This window comes from Herpailurus yagouaroundi, unplaced genomic scaffold (assembly GCF_014898765.1).
Source record: "Herpailurus yagouaroundi ecotype Mexico unplaced genomic scaffold, PumYag 77, whole genome shotgun sequence".
Classification (NCBI taxonomy): Eukaryota; Metazoa; Chordata; class Mammalia; order Carnivora; family Felidae; genus Herpailurus; species Herpailurus yagouaroundi.
The window spans coordinates 49,112,218-49,136,290 of record NW_024412388.1 but is presented as its reverse complement, the minus strand read 5'-3'; the positions used below and the strand labels follow the sequence as shown (position 1 = coordinate 49,136,290).

At 39.8% G+C, this 24,073-nt stretch overlaps 1 protein-coding gene across 1 annotated transcript in view; it reads left to right on the top strand.

The window, feature by feature from the left end:
* Nucleotides 1–24,073, top strand: part of CUNH1orf87 (chromosome unknown C1orf87 homolog) — an 81,013-nt gene that overhangs the window by 26,868 nt on the left and 30,072 nt on the right. Inside the window, 6 exon segments of the mRNA XM_040456076.1 lie at nt 6,059–6,147; nt 6,149–6,197; nt 6,759–7,022; nt 10,603–10,670; nt 12,874–13,036; nt 19,692–19,789. Coding sequence (XP_040312010.1) covers nt 6,059–6,147; nt 6,149–6,197; nt 6,759–7,022; nt 10,603–10,670; nt 12,874–13,036; nt 19,692–19,789 — 731 coding nt within the window.

Here is a 24,073-nt window from a genome sequence, read left to right as displayed (position 1 = left end):
GAGGAGGAGGAGGAGGAGGAGGAGGAGGAGGAGGAGGAGGAGGAGGAGGAAGAAAATATTAAAGGCTCCCAGTAGTCAAAAGTGGGATATTTTGGCTATCAATAAAAGTAATTTTAATGGATTTAAATGCATTGTATATGCTTAAATCTATAACCTTATAGTGATTAAAAAAAAAAAAAAACTCATTGGTCACCTGGGAAGAACGCTAGGGAACAGACTATTTTTTAAATTGGTGAATAATAGAAGCATTTATTGTTTGCCTTTTCTATACAAACTGTATTTTTTTAAGTTTATTTTGAGAGAGAGTGAGAGAGCAAGCCGGGTAGGGGCAGAGAGAGAGGGAGCGAGCGAACCCCTAGCAGGCTCCACACTGTCAGTTTGCAGAGGTCTGAGCCACCCAGGTACACAAACTGTATTTTAGATAATAGTTAATGAAGACAGTTTCTCTGTAAAGAAGCATTCATATTAATAAATGAGAGCTGATAATAGGATAAGAATATTACCATTTATGAAACCCTAATGGAAAAGAAATGGAGTAAAGCAATGAGCTTATCAGTACCTATAAAAAGAAAGACAATCTGACAGCATTTGTTTGCATGGGACAATGTATCACCTGTGAAAGGATCTTGCTGAAACAACTGAACTTGAATAAGATCAAGACCCTGGTTCTAACTATTTTACAAGATAAAGATGGGACGGTTGGTTAAACCTTGCACAGAAATACAAGCAACCAAATCCAGACCGTGGAAAACTTTTTAGGGCACACAACACAGCTTCTTCAGCACATCAATTACAAGGGGAAAAAAAAAAAAAACGGCAGGAAAAAAAAGGCGGGGGTGGGGCAGTGAAGGGAATAGGAAGAACTAGAAATTTAAAAAGACGTAAAAGATTTAAACCAATTACAATATATGGATCTTATCTGGTTCTTGTTTTGAATTAAACTGAAAAATACGATGTATCAGATAATTGGGGGATTTTCAACAACTGACTGGATATTTGAAGAGGTTAAGAAATTACTGCTTTTAAAAGTATTATAATGGGATTGTAGTTATATTTTCAAAAATTTGTTACTCTTAAGGCAGAAGTTCCCAAACTTTGGCATGTGTTAGAAGTACTGGAGGGCTTACTAAAACACATATTTCTGGACCCCAAGCCCTGAAATTCTCATTCAGTGGGTCTAGGGTGGGTCTCAAGAATTCACATTCCTAACATGTTTCTAGGTGATGCTGAGGTTTCTGGCCCAGGGACCACGCTTTGAAAACCACTGCTTTAGGGGCGCCTGGGTGGCGCAGTCGGTTAAGCGTCCGACTTCAGCCAGGTCACGATCTCGCGGTCCGTGAGTTCGAGCCCCGCATCGGGCTCTGGGCTGATGGCTCAGAGCCTGGAGCCTGTTTCCGATTCTGTGTCTCCCTCTCTCTCTGCCCCTCCTCCGTTCATGCTCTGTTTCTCTCTGTCCCCCCAAAATAAATAAACGTTGAAAAAAAATTAAAAAAAAAAAAAACACTGCTTTATAGATACATGCTTAAAAAAAAATGTGGATGAAATAATAGCCCATCTGTGGTTTATTTACTTCATTTCTGGTGGCAGGTGATGTGGGTATGAATAAAACAAGCATTTCCATTGATAATTACAGCCTGGTGACGAGTATATGGAGTTCTATTGATACTATCCTTACCACATGTGCCTGTGTTTGAAGTGTTCTATAATTACAAGTTAACATGTAAAGAAAATATAAATGTTTATATTTATGAATATATATGTTTATATTTGTAAATATAAATAAAATACTCAAATGATTAATGCTAATACTTATTGTATTGACTTCAGGTATAAAAATCACATGTTAAATTTATTAATTTGGAAATACTTTTTTTTTCAGTTCTGCATTTCTTAAGAAATCCTGTCAAGCTTTTTATATCCATCTTTCTCATGATTGTATTTATTATCACTAGCATCTCTTTTTGAGCCATTTAACAGCTTTCTGGAGCACATCAACCAACACCTTGGTCTCAAATGTTGAAGAATCAGAACTTTTCAAATCTGCATTAGATGCTGTCTCTGCAGATTTCCTCTCAAGCCCCAGCTATGCATTGCACAATATGAAGACAATTCGTTGTGTTCACTTGTCTTGGAGGAGGCTGTTCATGGATTCCACAATATAACCACTTTATTTATTTTTAATTTTTTAATGTTTATTTATTTTAGAGACAGAGAGACAGACAGAGCACAAGCAGGGGAGAGGTGGAGAGAGAGAGGAAGACACAGAATCTGAAACAGGCTCCAGGCTCTGAGCTGTCAGCACAGGGCCCTATGCTGGTTTTAAACTCTGGAACAGTGAGAGGTCATGACCTGAGCTGAAGTCAAAGACGTTCAACCGACTGAGCCACCCAGGCTCCCCATCACAATATAACCACTTTAAAATAGTTTTTTTAATAACCAATATTTTTTAAAAGTCTTATTTACACTCCCCAGACCCCAAGAAGAATTACTAAATCTGTGTTAATGTTTTTAAGTTTATTTATTTTGAGAGAGAGTGAGAGACAGAGAGAGAGAGAGAGGGAGAGAATGAGTGGGGTAGGAGCAGAGCGAGAGGGAGAAAGAATCCCAAAATGGGATTCAGTCTCATGGTCATTAGATCATGACCTGAGCCAAACTCAAGAGTCAGAGACGTTCAACTGACGGAGCCACCCAGGCGCCCCTAAATCTGTGTTAAACTTCTGTGCTTCATTTGTAACAATTCTTCTAGGTAAATGTCACAATACTGGTGTTATGCCCCAAATCCACTGTGTGTTAGCCACAAGCACTATTTTCTGATTCAAAGTAAAACCAATGAGAGAAACCTGTAGAACTGGAGATTTTACAGATACTCTGGCAACCCTTGAAGTCAGAAACATGGTAATTCTTGATCAACATCTTCCATGTTATCTTCTTTGACACTTTGTGGATACAATGTTTGGAAAAACAACAGCCCCGGGTGATTGGTGTCAGCAAAGGGAAAAGTCTGAAGCCAGGCACACGCCACAGGGCCTGAACAGACCATCGTCACCTTTCTCACACTGTGTTTCTCTATTTGTTCTTCAAATTTGGCACTGTTCGGGGCGCCTGGGTGGCGCAGTCGGTTAAGCGTCCGACTTCAGCCAGGTCACGATCTCGCGGTCCGTGGGTTCGAGCCCCGCGTCAGGCTCTGGGCTGATGGCTCGGAGCCTGGAGCCTGTTTCCGATTCTGTGTCTCCCTCTCTCTCTGCCCCTCCCCCGTTCATGCTCTGTCTCTCTCTGTCCCACAAATAAATAAAAATGTTGAAAAAAAAATAAAAAAAAAAAAATGAAAAATTTGACACTGTTCTTAAATGCTGGGAGTCAGCGGGGTACCAGACTGTTCTGGCCCACCCAGAGCTCTCACTCTATCGAGACACACAGCAAATAACAAATCAAGGTTTAGAATTTACAAATTGTTTAAAATACATTATAATACTCATTCCTCACAGCAGTCCTGGGAGTAGAACATAATTTCCTCTTTCCGTAGGAGAGCCTATAAAATTTAGTCTGTGGACATCTAGGCTAAAAGATCTGTGATGGCAAGAAGCATACCTGCCTTGTTCACCTGTATCTGTAGTGAAGATAAAGGCATTCAATAAACTGTGGTGTTTAAATGAGGAAAGGGACACCTTGACTCCTTTGGAATGGTGAAGTACTGATAAATGCTCCTTCGGAACCCTACAGTATAGGGGCACCTGGGTGGCACAGTCAGTTAAGTATCTGCCTTTGGTTCAGGTCATGATCTCATGGTTCATGAGTTCAAGCCGAGCCTTGGGCTCTGTGCTGACAGCTCAGATCTTGGAGCCTGCTTCAGATCCCGTGTCTCCTGTTCTCTCTGCCCCTCCCCTGCTCACTTGCTCATTCTCTCTCTCTCTTTAAAAAATAAATAAACATTAAAAATATTTTTTTTTAAAGAATCCTGCAATATAGAAGTGTATCAATTCTCAGAGGCAGAAAAATATTTGTATGTGGCTGAAAATAGAAATGTTTTGTATTACAAATAATTTCCAAAGAAACATACTGTTCTAAGAAAATGTTCTAGGGACGCCTGGGTGGCTCAGTTGTGTAAGCATCCAACTTCAGCTCAGGTCATGATCTTGTGGTCTGTGAATTTGAGCCCCTCATCGAGCTCTGTGCTGACAACTCAGAGCCTGGAGCCTGCTTTGGATCCTGTCTCCTTCTCTCTGCCTCTCCCCCACTCACGCTCTGTCTCTCAAAAATGAATAAATGTTTTTTAAAAAATTAAAGAAAGAAAAAGAAAAAGTTCTAGGAAATACCTAACCAAACATTTTATAGGATGAAACTGCTCTGTGGACTGAATGTGGAATCTCTCTCCTCCTGAGGTAGTGGGGGGAATGTAGGTTTCAAATCTTACCTGCATAATTCACTAGGGGGTAAATTTTGAACAATTCCTTTTTTTTTTTTACCTTTATTTATTTATTTTGAGAGAGAGAGAGAGAGAGAGAGAAAATGCTCATGCATACATGCCAGAAAGGGAGGGGCAGAGAGTGGGGGAGAGAGAGAATCCCAAGCAGGCACGATGCTGTTCAGCACAGAGCCCAATACGGGGCTCGATCTCACAAACCATGAGAACATAACCTGAGCTGAAAACAAGAGTCTGATGCTTAACTGTCTGAGCAACCTAGGCTCCCCAATGTCATTATTTTTTATGCCTATTCTAGAACTCTCTACCACTCCTGCTCACTCTTCCCAGTCTAAAGAGCCTCTTGATTTTTCTTTAAAATGCTTCACGACTACAAAGCACCTACAGGTTGCTATCCATACTGACTGGTTATTCAACATGACTATCAACTGAGTACAGACATTCAGCTTTCAGTGAACCCTTCTGATAATGTCTCCTTTCAATTACCTGACATCAAAAAGGATTATTTTTGTGTGTCTCAATTTATTCCCAAGATTTTATTTTTATCTGGTATGACACGGTAACAGATATAATGACAACTGCCTTTCAGAGAATAGTTTCTTACATTTCCCACACAAAGGCGGCATGCCACATATCACAGGAACACATGAGGAAGGACCAAGCTCTGTCAGGAGGCAGAAGTGAGGGGACAGCACAGGCTACAGTCTTTATACAGGTTTCCACAGGAAAGGCAACGCAGCATAGGGGAAACAGCTTAGGACTGGCTAGCTTGAATAATTCCAGCAGGGTTTGAGCATAGGGGTGGTCCCTAGTTATCCAGTATCTGGACTGGGTTGATTGGGGGGCAGGGGAAATATTTGCTTCGTGAGAAACTCGTGAACCCTGGGAAGGGCAGTCTCTTCCAGCCAGCAAGGCTACCTGAGATGTCAAAACGTCATAAAATACAGACAATAAAAAACATGAGTAATACACCTACACCATGGCAAGAGGGAATGGTAGTTCATCACTCACCTTTGTTCCATCATTTATTCTATTGTAAACTTTATGAACGTTGCCCTTGGGATATAATATTCTGGGCTTTTGAATCTCTTCTGTTCCATTCCTGACAAAACTCACAATTGCCTTTGCTGTTCTTCCTCAATCTGTTAATTAAAACAGTCTAAAGGAGCGGCTGGCTGGCTCCATCATAGAGCATGGGACTCTTAATCTCAGGGTTGTAGGTTCAAGCCCCACGTTGGGTGTGGAGCTTACTACACACACACACACACACACACACACACACACACACACACAGCCTAAGGATACTTTTATCTCTAATAAGAACCCTATATTTGCCTGTAAATGCCTTATGATATACCTATTTTTCCTTTGTCGCAGATACCTTCTTTCTTGCACAAATGAAACGGCACTGTTTCACTGTTAATATATTTGTCAAATGTATGAATTGCATAATGCTGAGATTGATGTTGAGACAAGCATTCTTTGGGGACTCATTGATTCAGTCACTCTATGGACTGAAGTCACTTAGAACTGGGAATGTGTTTTAAGAGATTGTTTCCTCGTTCATATTCTCCTTTCTTCTTTCTCTTTTCCTCTTTCCTTCTGATCCTTACTACCATTTGTCTTTGTTTCTTTAAGATTCCCATCCAGGCAAATGTCCATTGTAGCTCAGTACCAACTGGAGACCAGTCCCTATCCTATATCCATGGCCTCCCCGGGAGAAACCTGAGACTGGTCTTTGGAACAGATGGCAAGGGACAGCTCTGACCAACCTAAAGTACGTATACTGAGACTTGCCTTGTTTTCTATTGTGGATGAAGGGTATTATTTGTTGCCTGTAGACTTTGATGTGCAGCAGATAATGAGACAGTCTGAGAGGGACGCTAGAGGCCATATAATGAAGATTCCAAGAAGCTCCTTGGTGAGCTTACAGGCAAACCTTGATTGTCTCAACTGAACTTCTCATCTTTCTTCCACCTTCTTCCTCTGGAGACAATGGGTCTCTAAAACTTGGCATTCTAAATTCTCTTATAATTTAAAAAGTTATTTTGTAGAAGACGGATGATATACCTTCAGTAGCCTTCTAACAGAGTATGCACTCTAAAATGATTTTCTTCTTTTCTTCTTCGGAAGGCAACAGTCCCGAGGTATTGCAAACTAATAAATATGCCCAGAATGAATACCAACCTCCAGGTGTTACCAGCTTGCACTGTTCTAGGCGAGGCCTGAAAGTGGGTGCTCTGACATCAGCCCCACTAGGCTTCTGCTTCTTTGCATTGGCCGTCACTTCTCATTTTAGAGCTGCGTTAATTGATTGTTGCTGTTGCTCTTGTGTCAGGATTTTGGCCAGAGGCCAAGTGGAACAACAAGAGAAGACTCTTTTCTTCTTACCCTGGTCAGAAGAGAACTCAGCTCGCGCCCTTTGAGTTCTGGCTTACTAGAAAAGCTTCAGAAAGAGCTGAAGATCCTGGATCCTATCTCTTCAGGATTTCTTCTCCAGTCTCAGCTAAGCCACCTTTTCTTAAGACAGGAAGTCCCTCTACAGTTACCAATAGTCAAGATCCTTTGCCAGAGATTTTCTAAGAGGGGCTCTCCAGAAATGGTACAGCCATGTTGCTATTCTAAGCATGGGTTCCTTTTGTTTATTTTACTTGTACGCACCAGAGTAGTAGAATTAAAATTTTAGTTTCTTTTTTTTTCTTAAAAATAACCTTTACTATTGACTCCTAAGATACAAAGCTTATTTGTATTCATATGTGGAAATTTCTAGTCAGAAGAAACCAGAATAGAAAATGGATTAAGTCTCTTAGCTCTATTTAATTTCTTTTTATTTAATACTTTTTTTTTCAACGTTTATTTATTTTTGGGACAGAGAGAGACAGAGCATGAACGGGGGAGGGGCAGAGAGAGAGGGAGACACAGAATTGGAAACAGGCTCCAGGCTCTGAGCCATCAGCCCAGAGCCCGACGCGGGGCTCGAACTCACGGACCGCGAGATCGTGACCTGGCTGAAGTCGGACGCTTAACCGACTGCGCCCCCCAGGCGCCCCTTTAATTTCTTTTTAAAAGACTGCTGTTCCTGACTTTCATTATCTGCCCTTAGCACTATTGGGTTACAGAGTCAGGAAAATGGGCTCACGAGTCAACTTACATGTTGGTCAGTCTGTAGGCTCTGAGATGAGAATGGAGAATTTGACTAGGATGTATCATTGCAGAGAGTTCCCTAAAGAGTTAGAAGTGGGAGGTATATTTGAAATACAATTCACCACCATTTGGCTAATTGGGAAGCTGAGATCCAGAGTGGGGAAAGGAAATTGCTTAGTGTACTCAGAGAATTAATGGTGGACCCAAAGCAGAGATTAAGGCTCCCCAGTGACAAGTCCAGGGTTCTTGCTCTGAACACTGCACTTCCCAAGCTCACATTTATGGGTAGATACAAAGCATAGTCCAAGTGTAACCAGGGTGCTAGAGGAATATATCCTACAATAGAAAAAAGCAATAGCAATGGGTAAATCATGAGTGAACATGTGTAGAAAACCAGGCTAAAACAAACCTCATAGGGGTAATCTGGGAATTTAGTAATATAATAAGTGCAAATTACCTGGCCGCATGCTTAGCATTTAGTAGGTATTCAAACAAATGTTAGTTCTCTCTCCTGCCCATTTCTAACCAACTAACCAACTATAATTAGTTGTATATTGATGAGAAGTATTTAGCAATACAGTGTCAACTTAGTACAGCCACTGTGAATCTTCAATCAAATTCTCTGGCCTGAGATTGATTTTATGTCAGAACCTTATATAGCTTCCCTCCCCCATGGTTATCCCCCAACTGCCCTGGAGTTGTATGTCCACCAGAGTCTGTAGGATGTCATCCAGACCAGCAATGGAAATGGACAACATTCTTTCAGTACTTTCCCATGTTTAAAAAGAAAAAAAGGACTGGGGGGGGGGTGTCTTGAGATTTTTCACTTAGCTTAATAAGACCTTGTCCTCAAATAATCCGAACATATCTGCTAGATATATCTAAATACAAGCAAATACTATATATAATAAATATATGAGATGTGAGAGAGCAGCTAGAGGTTAGGTTATGCTGTAGTAACAAACAGCCCCAAAATTTCAGTGGCTCAAAACAACAAAAGTTTACTTCTCACTTATACTTCCCTAATAGGTCAGGCACAGTTTTGCCATTATCTTAGCTCCCAAACCCACACGGATGAGGTAGCAACTCTGGAGTATTTTTGGACATGCTGGCAGAGGGGGATAAAAAGAGAGCTATGGAGTGGCTCGTGTGAGCAATTTAATCCTCAACCAGAAGGAGCACATGTCACTTCTGCTCACAACTCATCAGCCAGAATTGTTCCCATAGCCCTACCCAACCACAAGGCAATCAGGAAGGGGGGATAGTAGGAATATTTGCTTTTCAAAACCACTAATAATTATTATACTATATTTTTAAGGCTGTTTTAGAAACTTTTAATGGTAAAAAAAAAATTCCAAATACCCTCTACCTCAACAGGCATTTCCCTTATGGGCATTTATTTCCCTTATATGTACGTTAAATGACAGCGTTCTTTTTCATATTGGATTTTCAGGTGAGCTATGGAAAACTCCTCCGGTTTTTAAAAGCTGCAGCTTCAGGTGACTCCTAGCAAAGCCAAAGAGTTGTGGGCAGCAATGGGAACAAGAGTCAGAGTTATCACGATCATGGCCAAGGGTACTTTCCTTCTTTTCTTGGGCATAGTGTTCCTAGATTTCTAGAGCTGGCGGTGACATCAGAGGCCATTCACCTGAAAAGCTCACCCAAGGTAGAATCACCATGCCCTTCACCAACACTGGGCTTATGCTGATCATTTCCTCTCTCTGGTACAAAGGCCAGCACAGAAAGTTATTTGCAACAATTGCATAGTTTCTTGAGATCAAGCATGTCTCTTTTTTTATGAGGTTGCCATGTGAAAAGGAAAACCCTCATTATGAAGTAAGGAATGACTGTATACTGGCACAGAGCTCCAGTCTCTAAGGTATGATTCCAGAAACACGCTTCATGAGTGAACTCCTGGTTTACGGGCACTAGCAAAGAAAGGTTTCAGGTACAAGAATCAATAATCCCCTCATATAATCTCAAAGGAAAGAGATGACACAAAGTAAAAACAGGATGTGAGGAATATCATTAGAGATGAGGCACAATAAAGCATGAGAGTCTCTGTGTTCTCCAAGAAAGTTGACAAAGTGCAGTAGTTAGGAACATAGCCTCCATTACCTAAAGCCTGGGCTCAATTCCTGTTTCTGCCATTTAATGGCTATGTAACCTGAGGACAGTCAGCTACCCTCTCTGTGCTTCCATTCTCCAAGTGTGAAATAGGAACCATAAGAGATTTCCCTTCACTTCATAGATTTATAAGGGTAAGTCAATCAATCAAGGCAAAGTTCTCAAAAACAGTATCCGATACATAGTAAATGCTATAGAAGAGTGTTTTTACTTTTTTTTAAACTATCCTACCAGATGATACTCTTTCCATTACAAATAATGAGACACAGTGATTAAGAGCCATGATATTGGAATTTATCACTTCACTCTAGGGAACTAGAGTTTCCTGTAAAAATGTCCCTGGGCCAAATGTTAGACTTGATTCCTTTCTACGGTACGCCATTTTCATGCCCTTTTGGCATTCGTTGAATACCAGATGCTTGCCAGGCACACCTTGCTGTGCACAGTGAATTCAGAGGTTGGCAAGGCCCAGTCTTTCCCTCAAGGGCTCAAGTTGCAAAGAAAGTGACACTGCCATGTGGGTCTATGAGTCAAATATCTGGGAGCAACTGTGCTATGGAGGGCCATAAAGCCCCCAGAATTTTTTTTAAGTAGGTTTATTTTTGTGAGAGAGAGAGAGAGAGTGGGAGAAGGGGAGAGAGAGAATGAGAGAGAGAGAAAGAGAGAGAGTCCCAAGCAGACTCTGCACTGTCAGTGAAGAGCCCAAAGCAGGGCTCTAATTCACAAACCGTGAGATCATAACCTGAGCAGAAATCAAGAGTCAGACACTTAACCCACTGAGCCACGCAGGCACCTGTAGCCACAGAAATTTTTAATAATCAGCAACCACACTTCATAAAATACAGACCATGAGATTTGAGCCCAGAGAGGTGGTGGGCTATGCACTAAAAGACATGGTTACCCATTGGCAGGTATGGGTACTATGGGTCCTGGACAGGAAGGCTTTCCTGAGCCCTGGACCAGGTTGTATCTCTTTGTGGTATGGCCCCACAGTCCTTTCCTTGCCTAACAGCCGTGGTACTTGTAACTATGCACTTGACATTTGAGGTTAGTGATAATAGCGTGTGCCCTAGCCAACTCGGTGTCGAGCGTAGTTCCTGGCACGTGGGAGATGCTCAACGAGTAATTTTTTAAATGTAATTGGCACCCTAATTATCCACTTGCAGGGACATCTGGATATCTACTCTGTAAAAGAGGTGCACAGAGAGATCATTTTGAACTCATCAGAGAAGGTGCTGCTTTACACAAACCAGACAGCATGTTTGTGGAAGTGCAGAACTGATGGCCCGTAATGAATCCAGGCTCTTTGTTAATCAATGTGCTGCTCAGGAAAAGGCTCTCCCGCGCATTCTGTCAGCGAGAGCCTTTAATGGGGTAGCTCTGTGATGTTTAAAAAGCCTCCGGCATCACCTGTGGCAACAACAGTGGCAATGGCTCTCCTTACCTAAGTTGGACCAGATGAAACACACTCTTGCAGCAGGTTTCCTAAGAAACCCCACCAGCTGAAACAAATGGGTTCCATACAACTCCTGCCCATTTAGCAATTGGTGTTCGGAGTCAGGGGCCAAAGCCTCATGAATTCCTACCCCCAGGAAATGGCATTGCAAGAAAAGGAATGAGGAAGGAAAATTTGTGATTCAAATCTGGGACAGATACATCTGATTGGCAAGGCCTGGGTCATGTGCTCTATCAGCAAAGAGAGACTAGTAAACCAAATAGCTAGCATTTTCCTCGACTGGAGTGAGAGGCAGACTCCTGAGCTAGAGAACTCTCTGAACAAAGGAAGGAGGGTGAAGAAACTATGTGACCAAAACAAAGACAAACAGCCACCCCTTCCTGCACTAAGCTTTTGGAAAATATTAGCTATTAGGCCAAAGCCCAAGTAAGAGTCACAGAGCAAAAGAAGGTGCAATATGACCTTTAGTAAAAGTTAAATACATGCATATAAAAAGAATCGATTCCAAGTGCTGCACAAGATCCCCAGGAAATAGTAAGAAACAAAACAGAGTTGATCCACATCTGATGGAGCAGTCAAATAGGGAAGTTAGACAGGAGGCAATGACCAAAGAAATAAAGATATGAATGCAACACGAGGGAGATTTATTAAGGAAAAGAACAAGGAATTATAAAAGAGCTGATCAAGCACAGGGTGCTGGAGCACCACTGAGAGACAATTGGGAGCACCACTTCCCAGATACTCATTCAGTGACGTCGGGTTGGTAGCTTGAAGTCAGCCATGGTGGGAGCACTTGCACCGTAAAAATTAGTAATGCTAACAGATCAGGGCCTTATCTTGGAGAGCGGGTTGTTAAACTTTACTGGCATACCACTGAAAGAAGGCTGATTTACAGGAGTGGAGATTGAGGGATGTCACAGAATGTCCCTGTAGGGAAGTGGCACTTGACGTTGAGATGGTGGAAATTAGGAAAATCTCCACTGCCGAGAAGACAGTTCAGACGGATCCGGAAGGAACATCATGTGAATGCTAAATGAGTAAAAATCTCACTAGTTAAATCAAATAAGTAAATGACTGTAACATTTTTATCATCCTGTGGTTTTTCACCTATTATTTAAAGTAACAATAGTCAGTGAGATAAACCATCTTAATAATTATAAACATTTGCAAAATCATTATTACCAAAACTTTTCTGGGTTTTCCAGATACAAATTGCAAAGTCAAGGATAACAGAGGAAGTTCACTCGATTCAAGATTTCCTTCTAAATAGGTTCCCTGGTTACAGGGATCTGGCAGGATCTGATTTGCTTTGCTTGTGGCAATGAGCGGTTTGGAAATTTGATTTCCCATCAATAATTATCTGGGCCTAAGAGAAGTAAGATCAGGCAGCTAAAGTAAACTACTGTGGTCACTTCCAATTTTTTCTCTCAACCTGGAAAAAAGAGTTAGAGATTAGGTTACAAAGTTTGGTTTATGTTCTAGTTGAATTGGTTGGTGCCTCATGGAGAAGAGACTCTAGTGGTCAGGAGAATGGAATCGATTGGAATGAATGTAGCAAATCTTCATGCTCAGATGCCATGACCAGGTTACTGAGATTTAGAAGACCCTCCTGGGTGGGTTCTCTGGTTCCACAGTGTATGTCAGGGGTGAGAGATCCAGTATGAAAACATAGAACGGCTTTGGGTGGATCATCTTTTCATAGCATTTCCCCTGCCCCTCCAAACAGTACTGCTCGTCAAGATGCCAGCCCACAGTCAGAAGTGAGCAAGAGCCTGTCGGAGATCTTGATGGCACTAAGGACAACTAATGGGAAACTCAACATAGAGAACCTCAGTCGGAATTTTCAAAAAGAAGATGGCTCATTTTCTGGCTCCCTGCCCCTACCCAAGGTAACCAAAACTAGAGTTCAGATGTGTTGATCTCCAAAGGCTACCTCAGGGCATTGGGTCTATAAGAAAGCACAGTTATGATCTGTGTTCTGCCTGTGGATCACATTATACACTTGTTTTCTGTGCCTCAGAGGAGAAAAAAAAAGAAGACGACGACGACGAAAAGGAATTATGGAATGTGCAGAATCGGTCCAGGAATTACTTACACTGGGATACGTTTTATGATAATAATAGAAAATATGAGGGGAGCCTGGGTGGGTCAGTCAGTTAAGTGTCTGACTTCAGCTCAGGTCATGATCTCACAGTTCGTGAGTTCGAGCCCCATGTCAGGCTCTGTGCTGACAGCTCAGAGCCTGGAGCCTGCTTTGGATTCTGTGTGTGTCTCTCTCTCTCTCTCTGCCTCTCCCCCACTCGTGCTCTGTCTCTCTCTCTCAAAAATAAGTAAACGTTAAAAACTTTTTAAAAAAATAATAGAAAATATGACAACACCCAAGTAACATTTCACGATGGAAAATAAATATTTTTCCAAGGCCAAATGTTCACTTCTCACACCCTGTACCAGTTTCCAGTGACATCAGCATGTGGTATCTCATGCTTTAGGAACACCAAAGTTTAGGAACTAGTGTGATTTATTGCTGATAGAGACTAGTCTGCTATTTGGGAACATTAATTAACAGTACAGATGTGTCTTATGGAAGAAGATCCAGAACCATATTAACTCAAGTATTGTCTTCAGCCAAACAAACCCTAGGCATGAGGCTACCTCAGATACAGGGCAAATAATAATTATGAGTATTACTACAATTCCATTAACAACAATTTGTCACCACCAAGCTTTATTGAGTTCTTACTAAGTGCCAACCACTGCACTAAATGCTTTAGTTACACCATTTTAATTTAACATTTACAGATGACTACAAAATCCAGATAGATGTTATAATACCCATTTAATGAAAAATACTGAGTCTCAGAGAGGCCACCTGAATCATCCAAGGACTACAACTAGCAAGCTGTAGAGCCAGGGTTCAAAGTACAGAAGAGTAGAGGGATATTGAGGGCCAAAATCAGAACTCTATTAGGCAGAAGATATCTGGAAGCATCCATTAAGTCTGTGATACAAGACTTAGAGTTCCAGGGGAATAAAGGGATTGGAAATTAGCCAGGGGCGGGGGGGGGGGCGGGCGGGAAGGAAAAAGAAAATGCTATAGAAAAGATTGGAAAATGCCTTTCATCTAGGCAAACAGGTTAGAAATGAGAAAGAATTTAAAAGAACGTGTGATGTTTACTAAGGAAGCAAGGACACGATATAATGACAGTGGACACTTATCCCAGGACAGAAGCAGCTTTCTTTATGCTTTCATTTATACAGTCAACTAAGCATGCAAAGGCAAAGGTCATGGTAGGGTGTAAATGTGTGTGTACATATGTGAATATGACACATGCAAGCATGTGTCACTAGAAAGAGAGAGAGAGAGAGAGAGAGAGAGAGAGAGAGAACACTACCAGAGATTCCACACAACATAGATAGCTTTCACTAGGTTCATAAGATCAGTAAGAAGCAGCAATTCTCTGTCAGATTGGAAATTACATAACACCATCAATGAAGCTTGAAGGTTCTCGGATAATACTTGGAGAATAAAACATAAATAACTTGGGAATCAAAATAAGTTTTCTTAAACTCTTTGAGTCTTTAGATTTTTCCACTGGAAAAACTGGGTTTGAAATATCTATCTCCTGCATCTATTGGGAGGATTCAGCAAGATAAGTATGTGAAGGTACTTAGCACACTAATACATGAGGCACTCAGTAAATACTAGTTTCCTTTTCTTCTAATTAAACAAAAAAATTCAGTGTTTGGTTAAATTATTACTCAAAACAGCCCAAGGAAGGGGAATCTTTCCCAGGGTCAAGTGATGGCCACCTTGAGTACTGGCTCTTAGAGCTGGTCCTGAAAGCTTAAATTTGTGGTTCATATCCAAGGAAATGGGGCACATTTTCCTTGAAGCTGGTCTGCCTCTCTTCAGCCATCTGGCATCTCTTAAGACATCTGGAACTCACTCAAAGTATATTACAGTCTGGGAGGCATATAAAATAGAATTCTGTTTCCCCAGAACGTGAGACAAATTGAGGCCCAAGGGACATTGGATACAAAAAAACAGCAGCAGCTGTGCCCCAACATTCATGCTTTTAGACACAGGACTTCAGAGTAGACCAGGAAAGGATATGAGTTGGAAGGGCTTTTCTTTTTGGACCAGTAATTCTTAATCTCCTTGGAGCGTAGGGGAAAGAATCACAGGCTTCCTCAAATTTCTCATGAAATCAATGCACTCTGTGTCCCTGTGTTGAGGGGGGTGGGGGTTGCCATCCTCACAGCCAAGTCTTCAGAGGGTTCACAGATCATCTGTAGCCTCTCAAATAAATGTATTCTTGAAGGATAATCTATGGGTCTTGCCACTCGAATGAAATTTTGCCCTTCTCATAGAACAGTCTAAAAACATATCAAACATCTACCATCCTCGTTCTGTGGACTCCCTCATCCTGTTCCTCTAGCACGTCTTGATGCAATGATGGCTTCTGGCAGGATTGGTGAAGCAATGTAGGTCCACATCCTGGGTTCTGAGCACTATGCGAAGGCACTAAGGAGAGGAGACTATTATGATTTCAGTTCCTCAGTTCTCCAGGAACCCAGGAGAAAGGTGACATTTTAACTACGTCACAACTCTGTATGACAAATAGTGATGGCAGTAACTTGAAACACAAAGAAGGAACACCAAACTAGCCTGCCTCAAAAACCCTCCAGAAGAGATGGTACAAAAACTAAATCTTAGAGGACAAGTGAATTTGACAAAGAATTGGGAGGAGGAGCAAACTAAGGGATGGGAAAGGCATTCTATGTAAAAGAATAATGTGAAATGCAACTGAAAGGAGAGACAGCGTGGCTAATTCAGGGAACTGTAAGTCGTTCAAATGGACAGGACACAGCAGGTATGTGGTGGCTGGGATTGGTGGGAGATGCTGCTCAAGGCGATGTTAGAAGAGAAAGTGGGAGCCAGTTTATGAAGGGTCTTTCTAGGAGGCTTCTTAACCTTATCCTGAAGGCCCAAAAGGATCATGAAAAGATATTAAACAGTGAATGAATGATACGATCAAATTTGAAATTCGACCAAAAGCACCTTAATGGAATATGAAGAATTAAAGGCAAAGAGAGCCCTTTAGAAGGCTGTTCCAACAATTCAAGCAAGAAATTATGAGGTTTTAAACCAAGGCAGAACAGGAGAGATAGAGCTAGTAAAGTAGGTCTTGGTGATTAACTGGGTATGGGCCCTGAATTAGGAAGAATCAAAAATTACTCCCAACATTTTGGCTTTCACAACTTGGTGAGTGGTGGTACCTTTCACCGTGATAGAAAACAGAAAAGGAGTAGCTTTGGAGGAATGGAGGACAGGATGGGGAGTTCAGTTTTAAACACATTGATCTGGGGTGAGAAATTAAATAATGATTTAAGGGTCTTCAATATGGAGTTGAAACCATGGGAATAGTTAGCGTTACCCAAGGACATATAGAAAGTGAGAAGGAAGGTTGAGGAGGACTTTCATTGTTAAGGAGTAGTTAGAAGACAAGCCAGCAAAGGAGACTAAAAACAATCAAACGAGACATGGGAATGGTCAGGAAAACCAAAAAAGAGATTTATAGAAGAATGGCATGATCAGCCATGTTTCATGCTATGAAGATACCATCTATAATTAGGACTGAAAAGTACTCACACAATTTCAAACCATGGAAACTACCAGAGACTTAGCAAATACAGTTTAAGTACAGTGATTGGGTAAAATGCAAATGGAGCCCTAAGTGGGAAGAGAGGAAGTTGAGAGAGCATCTGTGTACTACTCTTTCAAGGAGCATTTTGGGGAAATAAATATTTATTTCACATGGAATTTTCTAAATAATGTAGACATTTTATTTACATTTGATTAAAAAACATTTCCTTACTAAACAGAAGAAACTACACATAATGAAATCCTTTCTCATTGAATAAGGGTCATCATTATATATATTCATGCTTTAAAGAATTTTAGTAATAATCCTGAGTAACACTAGGTTGGCAGGATTTTCTGCTAGATGTTGGGTTTTTTGTTGTTGTTATTTATTTATTTGCTCCTTTATAACTGTCAGTTCTTAGCAGCTATCAATCAATCTGCTTCTAGGAACCCTGATGTACTATTTCTAATCTGCTGTTCATTTTAGCCTAGAGCAAAACTCAATGTTGCCAGAAGTAAATCAACTGTTTTTAGAATAACCTCTGATGTTTAAAAATACATCAATATGCTGTAATCATGAGGATAATTCCATTCTTATTTACGGACTAAAATGGCATAATGTCACTAATTTCTACCTCTCTAAAGTTACTTTTGCCCATCTCTGCCCATACACACTCTACTTTTTTCTGTCTTCATCTCATTCATTCGCTTCCTTGTTCATCTATGTATTCATCTGTTCAAAATTATTAATACTTTATTTTTCAGTATGGTGCTAGACAATGGTGATTGAAATATGAATGAAACACAACCACAGCCCTCAGTAAGCCAAGGTTTTGTAATAAAGTTCTAGTGAACAAATAATTACTGCCCAGTCTGGAAAAGGGTAGAAAACTATGGTAGGTGGGTAATGTCAAAATACATGCCGTTTCTTAAAAGCACCATACTCTTTCTCATCCATTAATTACACGTTTTTCTTCTGCCTGGAATTTTTCCTGACCTCTTATTCTTCTTATAAACTCTTACTAAGTTGTTTCTATGTTTCAAATTGATCTTTTTTCCCTCCTTGAAACATCCCTGACATTACTCCTCTATACCTAGTAAGTAACACGTACAAGTTTTAAACTTAGATTTGTTGCTATTTCCTTCCATAAAGACAAACCAAGATTAGTTTTTTTGTCACTATTTTAAAATCTAGGTTTTATTATTATTCAGCTATGGTCTGACCAACAGATCAGGAGATGACTGCCACTGAAGAGATCCTTTGTTACTCGCAGTTTCCAAGGGGAGGGAGCATGGCACATTCCCACAGGCCACACCAGAAGCAGCAGGGTTGGTCAGGAAGCAGAGGAGATAAGGGGAAAATGTGGTCAAGAGCCCTCATTGTGGAAGGGGCAAGGCAGGGTAAGCAGGTTTAGGATTAGCTAGTTGGATTTATTTCAGTGAGCTCAGGGACTCAGGGGCTGTCACCTAGTACTTGGCCCTGGGGGTGATAAGGGCATAGCAGCCTGAGTGTGAGAGCCCCAGGAAAGAGGTTGGTTTGCATTTGAAAGAAAAGCATACTTTCAAGCCAGTCCTTTACTAAATCTAGGAATTAGCTAGCTGGGGTGGGGTGGGGGGGGGGGGGACAATCACTCAAGATAAAAAACATGCTTAATACAGTCACTATACTGGACTTCCTCTCAAAGTAGTAATAGTAGCTACTATTTAATCCAAACACTAAATTAGACATCTCTTTGTCTTTGTCCTTTCCTTCCTCCCTCCCTTCCTTCTTTCCCTCCTTCCCCTCTTTCTCCTTGTTCTCTCTCTCCCTTCTCTCCTCTCCTCTAATCCCTCTATCCTCTGTCCTCTCCTTTCTCTCTCTCCCCTCCCTTCCTTCTCCTCATTCTCTCTCCTCCCTTCCTCCTTCTCTTCATTTAAACAAATATTAATCAAATGCCTAACTTGAAGCCAGACACTATTCTAATTGCTTATTTTCTCATGTAAACCTCACAGAAGTCTAGGAAGTAGAAAATACTAGTCTTACTTAGTAGATGAAACATTAGGCACAGAAAGGTCACACAGATCACAGAAAGCAGAGTTGGTGTCCAAAATGAGTCCTGTTTCATTCCAAAGTCCATGTTTAAACAGCAAGATAAACACACAACACATGTTATCATACCCCTAAAAGTCTGACATGTTTGAATCTCAGTGCCATCCACCCACCAACCTGAGAACTGAACTGATTTGTCAGCTAAATTAAGAAAATATTAAGTACTTGGGAAACAGCACTGACACCTTATTCAATCATCCAACAGGAATGTATTTGGCATCTGGTTTCTAGATTAAGTTCCATCATTTATTAACTCTGTAACATCAAGGAAGTGACTTAGTCTAAGTCTTGGTTTTGTCATATATTAAATGCAGATAGCAATATTGACCATGCTAATACCTCAAACTTGTTTTATAAATCAAAGGAGATACACAAAATTTTTTTTTTTGCAATTTACCTATATAATAATTGTATATAAGTTCTAGGCCTTAACCACCAATTCCATTCTTGACAAAAATTTAAGACCAACATTTCAAAGTCCAATGGCTTCTGAATAATGAGCAATTCCTCGGCACCAACCAAATACAAATTTGCTATTTTTTTTATTTTAATTTTTAAAAATTTCGTCCAGTGTATTTAACATAGAGTGTTCTATTAGTCCCAGGTGAACAATACAGTGATTGAACAATTCCAAATATCACCCAGTGCTCATTCAGTGGGATATTATTGTCGTGAGTGATATCCTGATGAAATAATTCACTCCTGGGTACTAGTTCTTTGTCAAAATCATATGGGTTCTAATTATGGGAAGGAAATTCAAATCTTAATTTCATTATAACAAAACTCCAAATTCTTTCTTATTCTGCAGGTCAGGGCTATATGCGGAAAACATGGATTATATCTGACTTTGAGTTTTCTGGAAACATTGCTAAGCCACCAGAATTTGGGTTATCATGGTGAAATAAAGTAAGTTGATTTTTTATTCACGTAGTCCTTTATTAGGATACTAAATACTGAAATCTGTCTTTAGAAGTTTTTTTGTGTGAAGCTATCAATTTCATCACTTATAGATAGTTAAGGAATGTTTACTTATATTAAGGACAGAGTCTTCTTGGTCATAGAGAGACACAGCAGGAAACTTCAAGTTCCAACCATCATAGACCATCAAGAAAAGATTTACCATTCCACCTTAAACAACTAAAAACAGGACAGAATCTATGAAACAATAGTTTTCAGACATTTGACACCAGCCAGCACAGAACAGCAATTCCTGAAGAAAGGAAAATAAATAAGGTAAGCTAAGCTTACTGAACAAGAAGAGGAAATCCAGAGCCCAGATTCTTCTTAAGTTAAAGAGATGGAGTTTGGAGTTCAAGAAGGCCAAGAAGGTTAGAAAGCACAGTACGGAGTAGTGGAGAAGAGAGATCTGAACACTTCTCTTTCTAAAGAGTTGCTCTTGAGTCTTCATGTGAGTACTGGCTAATATATCCATTTGAGGAAACTACCCAAAGCCAGATGGGGGGCGGGGGGGGGGGGGGCAAAAGAAAGACACAAAAATTTTTAGATCTTGCACAAAGGTGGGGAATAGTTTGTATTTCCACCAGTCAGTTTAAAATAAACTGTTATCAATATAAGTTGTTATATGTAAACTTCATGGTAGCCACAAAGCAAAACCTATAGTAGATACACAAAAGACAATGAGAAAAGAATCTAAGTATATCATTAAAGAAAGTCATTAAACCACAAATGAAAAGAACAAGAGAAAAAGAAAGGAACAGAGGAACTACAAAATAACCAGAAGGCAATGAACAAAATGTCAATAAGTACATACCTATCCATAATTACTTTAAATGTAAATGGAATAAATTCTTGAATCAAAAGATACAGAGTAACTGAATAGATAAAAAAGAAACAAGACATATCTATATATTGCCTGTAAGAGACTCAATTCAGATATAAAGACAATATACAGACTGAAAGCGAAGCGATGGAAATGACATTCCATGCAAATGGGAACCAAAGAAAGCTGGGGTCACTGTAATCACATCAGACAAAATAGACTTTAAAACAAAGATAAGATGGAGATGCCAGGATTCATAACCATCAGAGCAGTAGTAGAAATAGTAAAAGAAGTCCTCAGGCAGAAGGAAAATTATCATTTTGTATCTACACAAAAATATTAAAGCACTGGAAATAGTAAATGTGTGTATGAATAAAAAATACGTTTTTTATTAAAAAACTCTTTAAAAGATAATTTATTGTTTAAAGCAAAATAAGAACACTGCAGCATGGGATTCATAATATAAGTGCAACCTTTGACAATAGCATACAAATCTGGGAGAAGGAAATGAAAATGTTCTTGATAAGGTTCTTATACTACAAACTAAGTAGTATAATTTTGTTTGAAAGAAGAATGTAATGAGTTAAAATGCTAATTAAAAAAATAAAATGAAACATAAGACAATTTAAATAATAAAAAAGACAAAAAAGATGAAAGGGAAACAAGAAACAAATAATATAAATGGAAAATAAATATTGAGATGTTAGATTTAAACCCAACCATATTAATAATTACGTTAAGTGTTAATAATCCAAACACACCAATTAAAAGGTGATTTTCAGACTCCATTAAGAAAGCAAGACTCAACTAAATGATGTCTACAAGGAGCCCATTTAAAATATAAACATATAAGACATACCAAAAGTAAAAGGATGCAAATGATATACCATGCTAACTCTAATGAAATGAAAGCTGGATCAGTTATATTAATGTAAGACAAAGTGCATTCCAAAGCAAGGGATGCCGAAAAGTCAATTCATTAAGAGGACATAATGAACCTAAATGTTCATGTCCTTAATAATACAGTTTTAAGTTACATGAAACAAAAAAATAAAACTAAAGGAGAAATAAACAAATTCACAACTACCATTGGAGAATGTAACACCTCTCTGTCAGTAATTGACAGAACAAGCAGATAGAAATTCAGTAACAATATTAAAAATTTGGACTAAATTATCAAATAACTTGATATAAGTAGCAGTTACATAACACCAACCAAAGAAAACAGATTCTTTTTAAGCATACATGAAATATTTAAAAAACAAACCATAGGGGCGCCTGGGTGGCGCAGTCGGTTAAGCGTCCGACTTCAGCCAGGTCACGATCTCGCGGTCCGTGAGTTCGAGCCCCGCGTCGGGCTCTGGGCTGATGGCTCAGAGCCTGGAGCCTGTTTCCGATTCTGTGTCTCCCTCTCTCTCTGCCCCTCCCCCGTTCATGCTCTGTCTCTCTCTGTCCCAAAAATAAAAATAAAAACGTTGAAAAAAAAATTAAAAAAAAAAATAAAAAACAAACCATATTCTGAGCCACAAAACAAATGTCAGTAAGTTTAAAATGATGAAATCATATAAAATATGTTCTCTGACCATAATAGAATTAAACTGGAAATTAAAAGCAAACACACAAAAATCCTGGAAATCTCCAAACATTATGAAACTAACAACACACTTCTAAAAAACCTATGGTAAGAGGGAGAAGGGAAATTAGAACATATTTTGAACTGAATTAAAATGAAGCTGACATACCTGTAATTTTTAAGTGTTTCTCTTTTTCTAACATTTTATGTTGAATACATCAAAAATTAACTAGTAAATCAACTCTATGTTCAGAATATGCCCAGAATCTGGTTACTTCTCACCACCTCTATTGTTGCTTAACTACACCTCATTCAAGTTACCATTATCTTTCTCCTGGATTACAATAATAGCCTCCTAACTGAACGAGGCGTCTCCCTTCTCCCTAGTTTATCCTCAGTACAACAGCTACAGTGATCTCTTAAAACCTAACATAATTTATATCATTGCTCTGCTCATGAAACTGCAAGAGAATCTTATTTCACTCAGAGGAAAGAAAAAGAAAAAAACATCAAAGTCCTTATAAAGGGTTCTACATGATCGGCTCCCCCATTGCTTCTCTGATTCCATCTACAACTTCCTTTGCTCATTCTGTTCCAGTTACACTGTGCTCTTTTTCTCACCCACACCATGCACCCATCCACCTCAGCAACTATCCTCTGACTGTATCCTCTACTTAAAATGTTCTTTCTCAGATATCTCCATGCTAACCCTTTCACCTTTATTTTTTTGCTCAGATGTCACCTTGTCTGTGAGGCCTACACTAACCACCCTCGTTAAAGTTGTGGTCTCTCACTCCTCTTCCTCTTAACCTGCTTTCCTTCTGCTTTCTTCTCGACACTTATCAACTTCTAATGTATTCGGTGATTTGCTGATGTAAGATGTTTATTGTTGTTACCAGTCGATCTCTGATAGACTATAAGCTCTAGTTCCAGGGGGCAGGCAGAATCTTTGTTTTTACCCATTGATGTATGCTAAGTGTTTAGAGCGCTGCCTGGCATATATTAGAATTCAAGAAGCATTATGAAATTGAACTGAATTAAGGAAGGGATGGAATCTCAAAATAGTCTCAGGAATGCATGCAGATACACAAATTGTGACTAAGTCCCTCTCATGGTCAAATTGAAGAAGGCCATTCCTAACCACCCCATCAAAACCAGGTTCCTTGTTCTATACTTTCTCTTAGCACTCAGCTATTATTTTTCCTAAAACTTATCATTATTTATAATTATGTATTTATTTATATGATTTGTTACTTCAGTGTCTAGGTCGTAATCTCCATGCTGGCAAGAAACAGGACTGTTTCCCTCACATTATATTCCCAACATCTTCTAGGCCAGTACTTGGCACATGGAAAGCACGCAGTAAATATTTTATTACTTTATTTATTCATTTATTTAACGAACATTTATAGAGTTCCTACTGTTTACCAAGCACTACTCTAATCATTGGGAATATAGACATGAATTAAACAGTCTCCCCACTCTTGAAGCTTATATTCTTTTTTTTTTATTGAGAGAGAGTCGGGTGTTGGGGAGGATGTGAGTGGGGAGGGACAGAGAAAGAGGGAGGGAGAGAGAGAATCCCAAGCAAACTCCACCCTGCCAGCACCGAGCCCCACACTGGGCTCAAACTCACAAACATGAGATCATGACCTGAGCCAAGATCAAGAGTCAGATGCTTAACTGACTGAGCCACCCAGGTGCCCTGAAGCTTATATTCTAACGGGGAAGAGAAACAATAAGTAAGCTGGAATGTGTGATACATCACATGATGATAAGTGCAATACAGAGAAACAAAGAAGTGTAAAGGTTAATGGGAACATCAATTGATAAATAA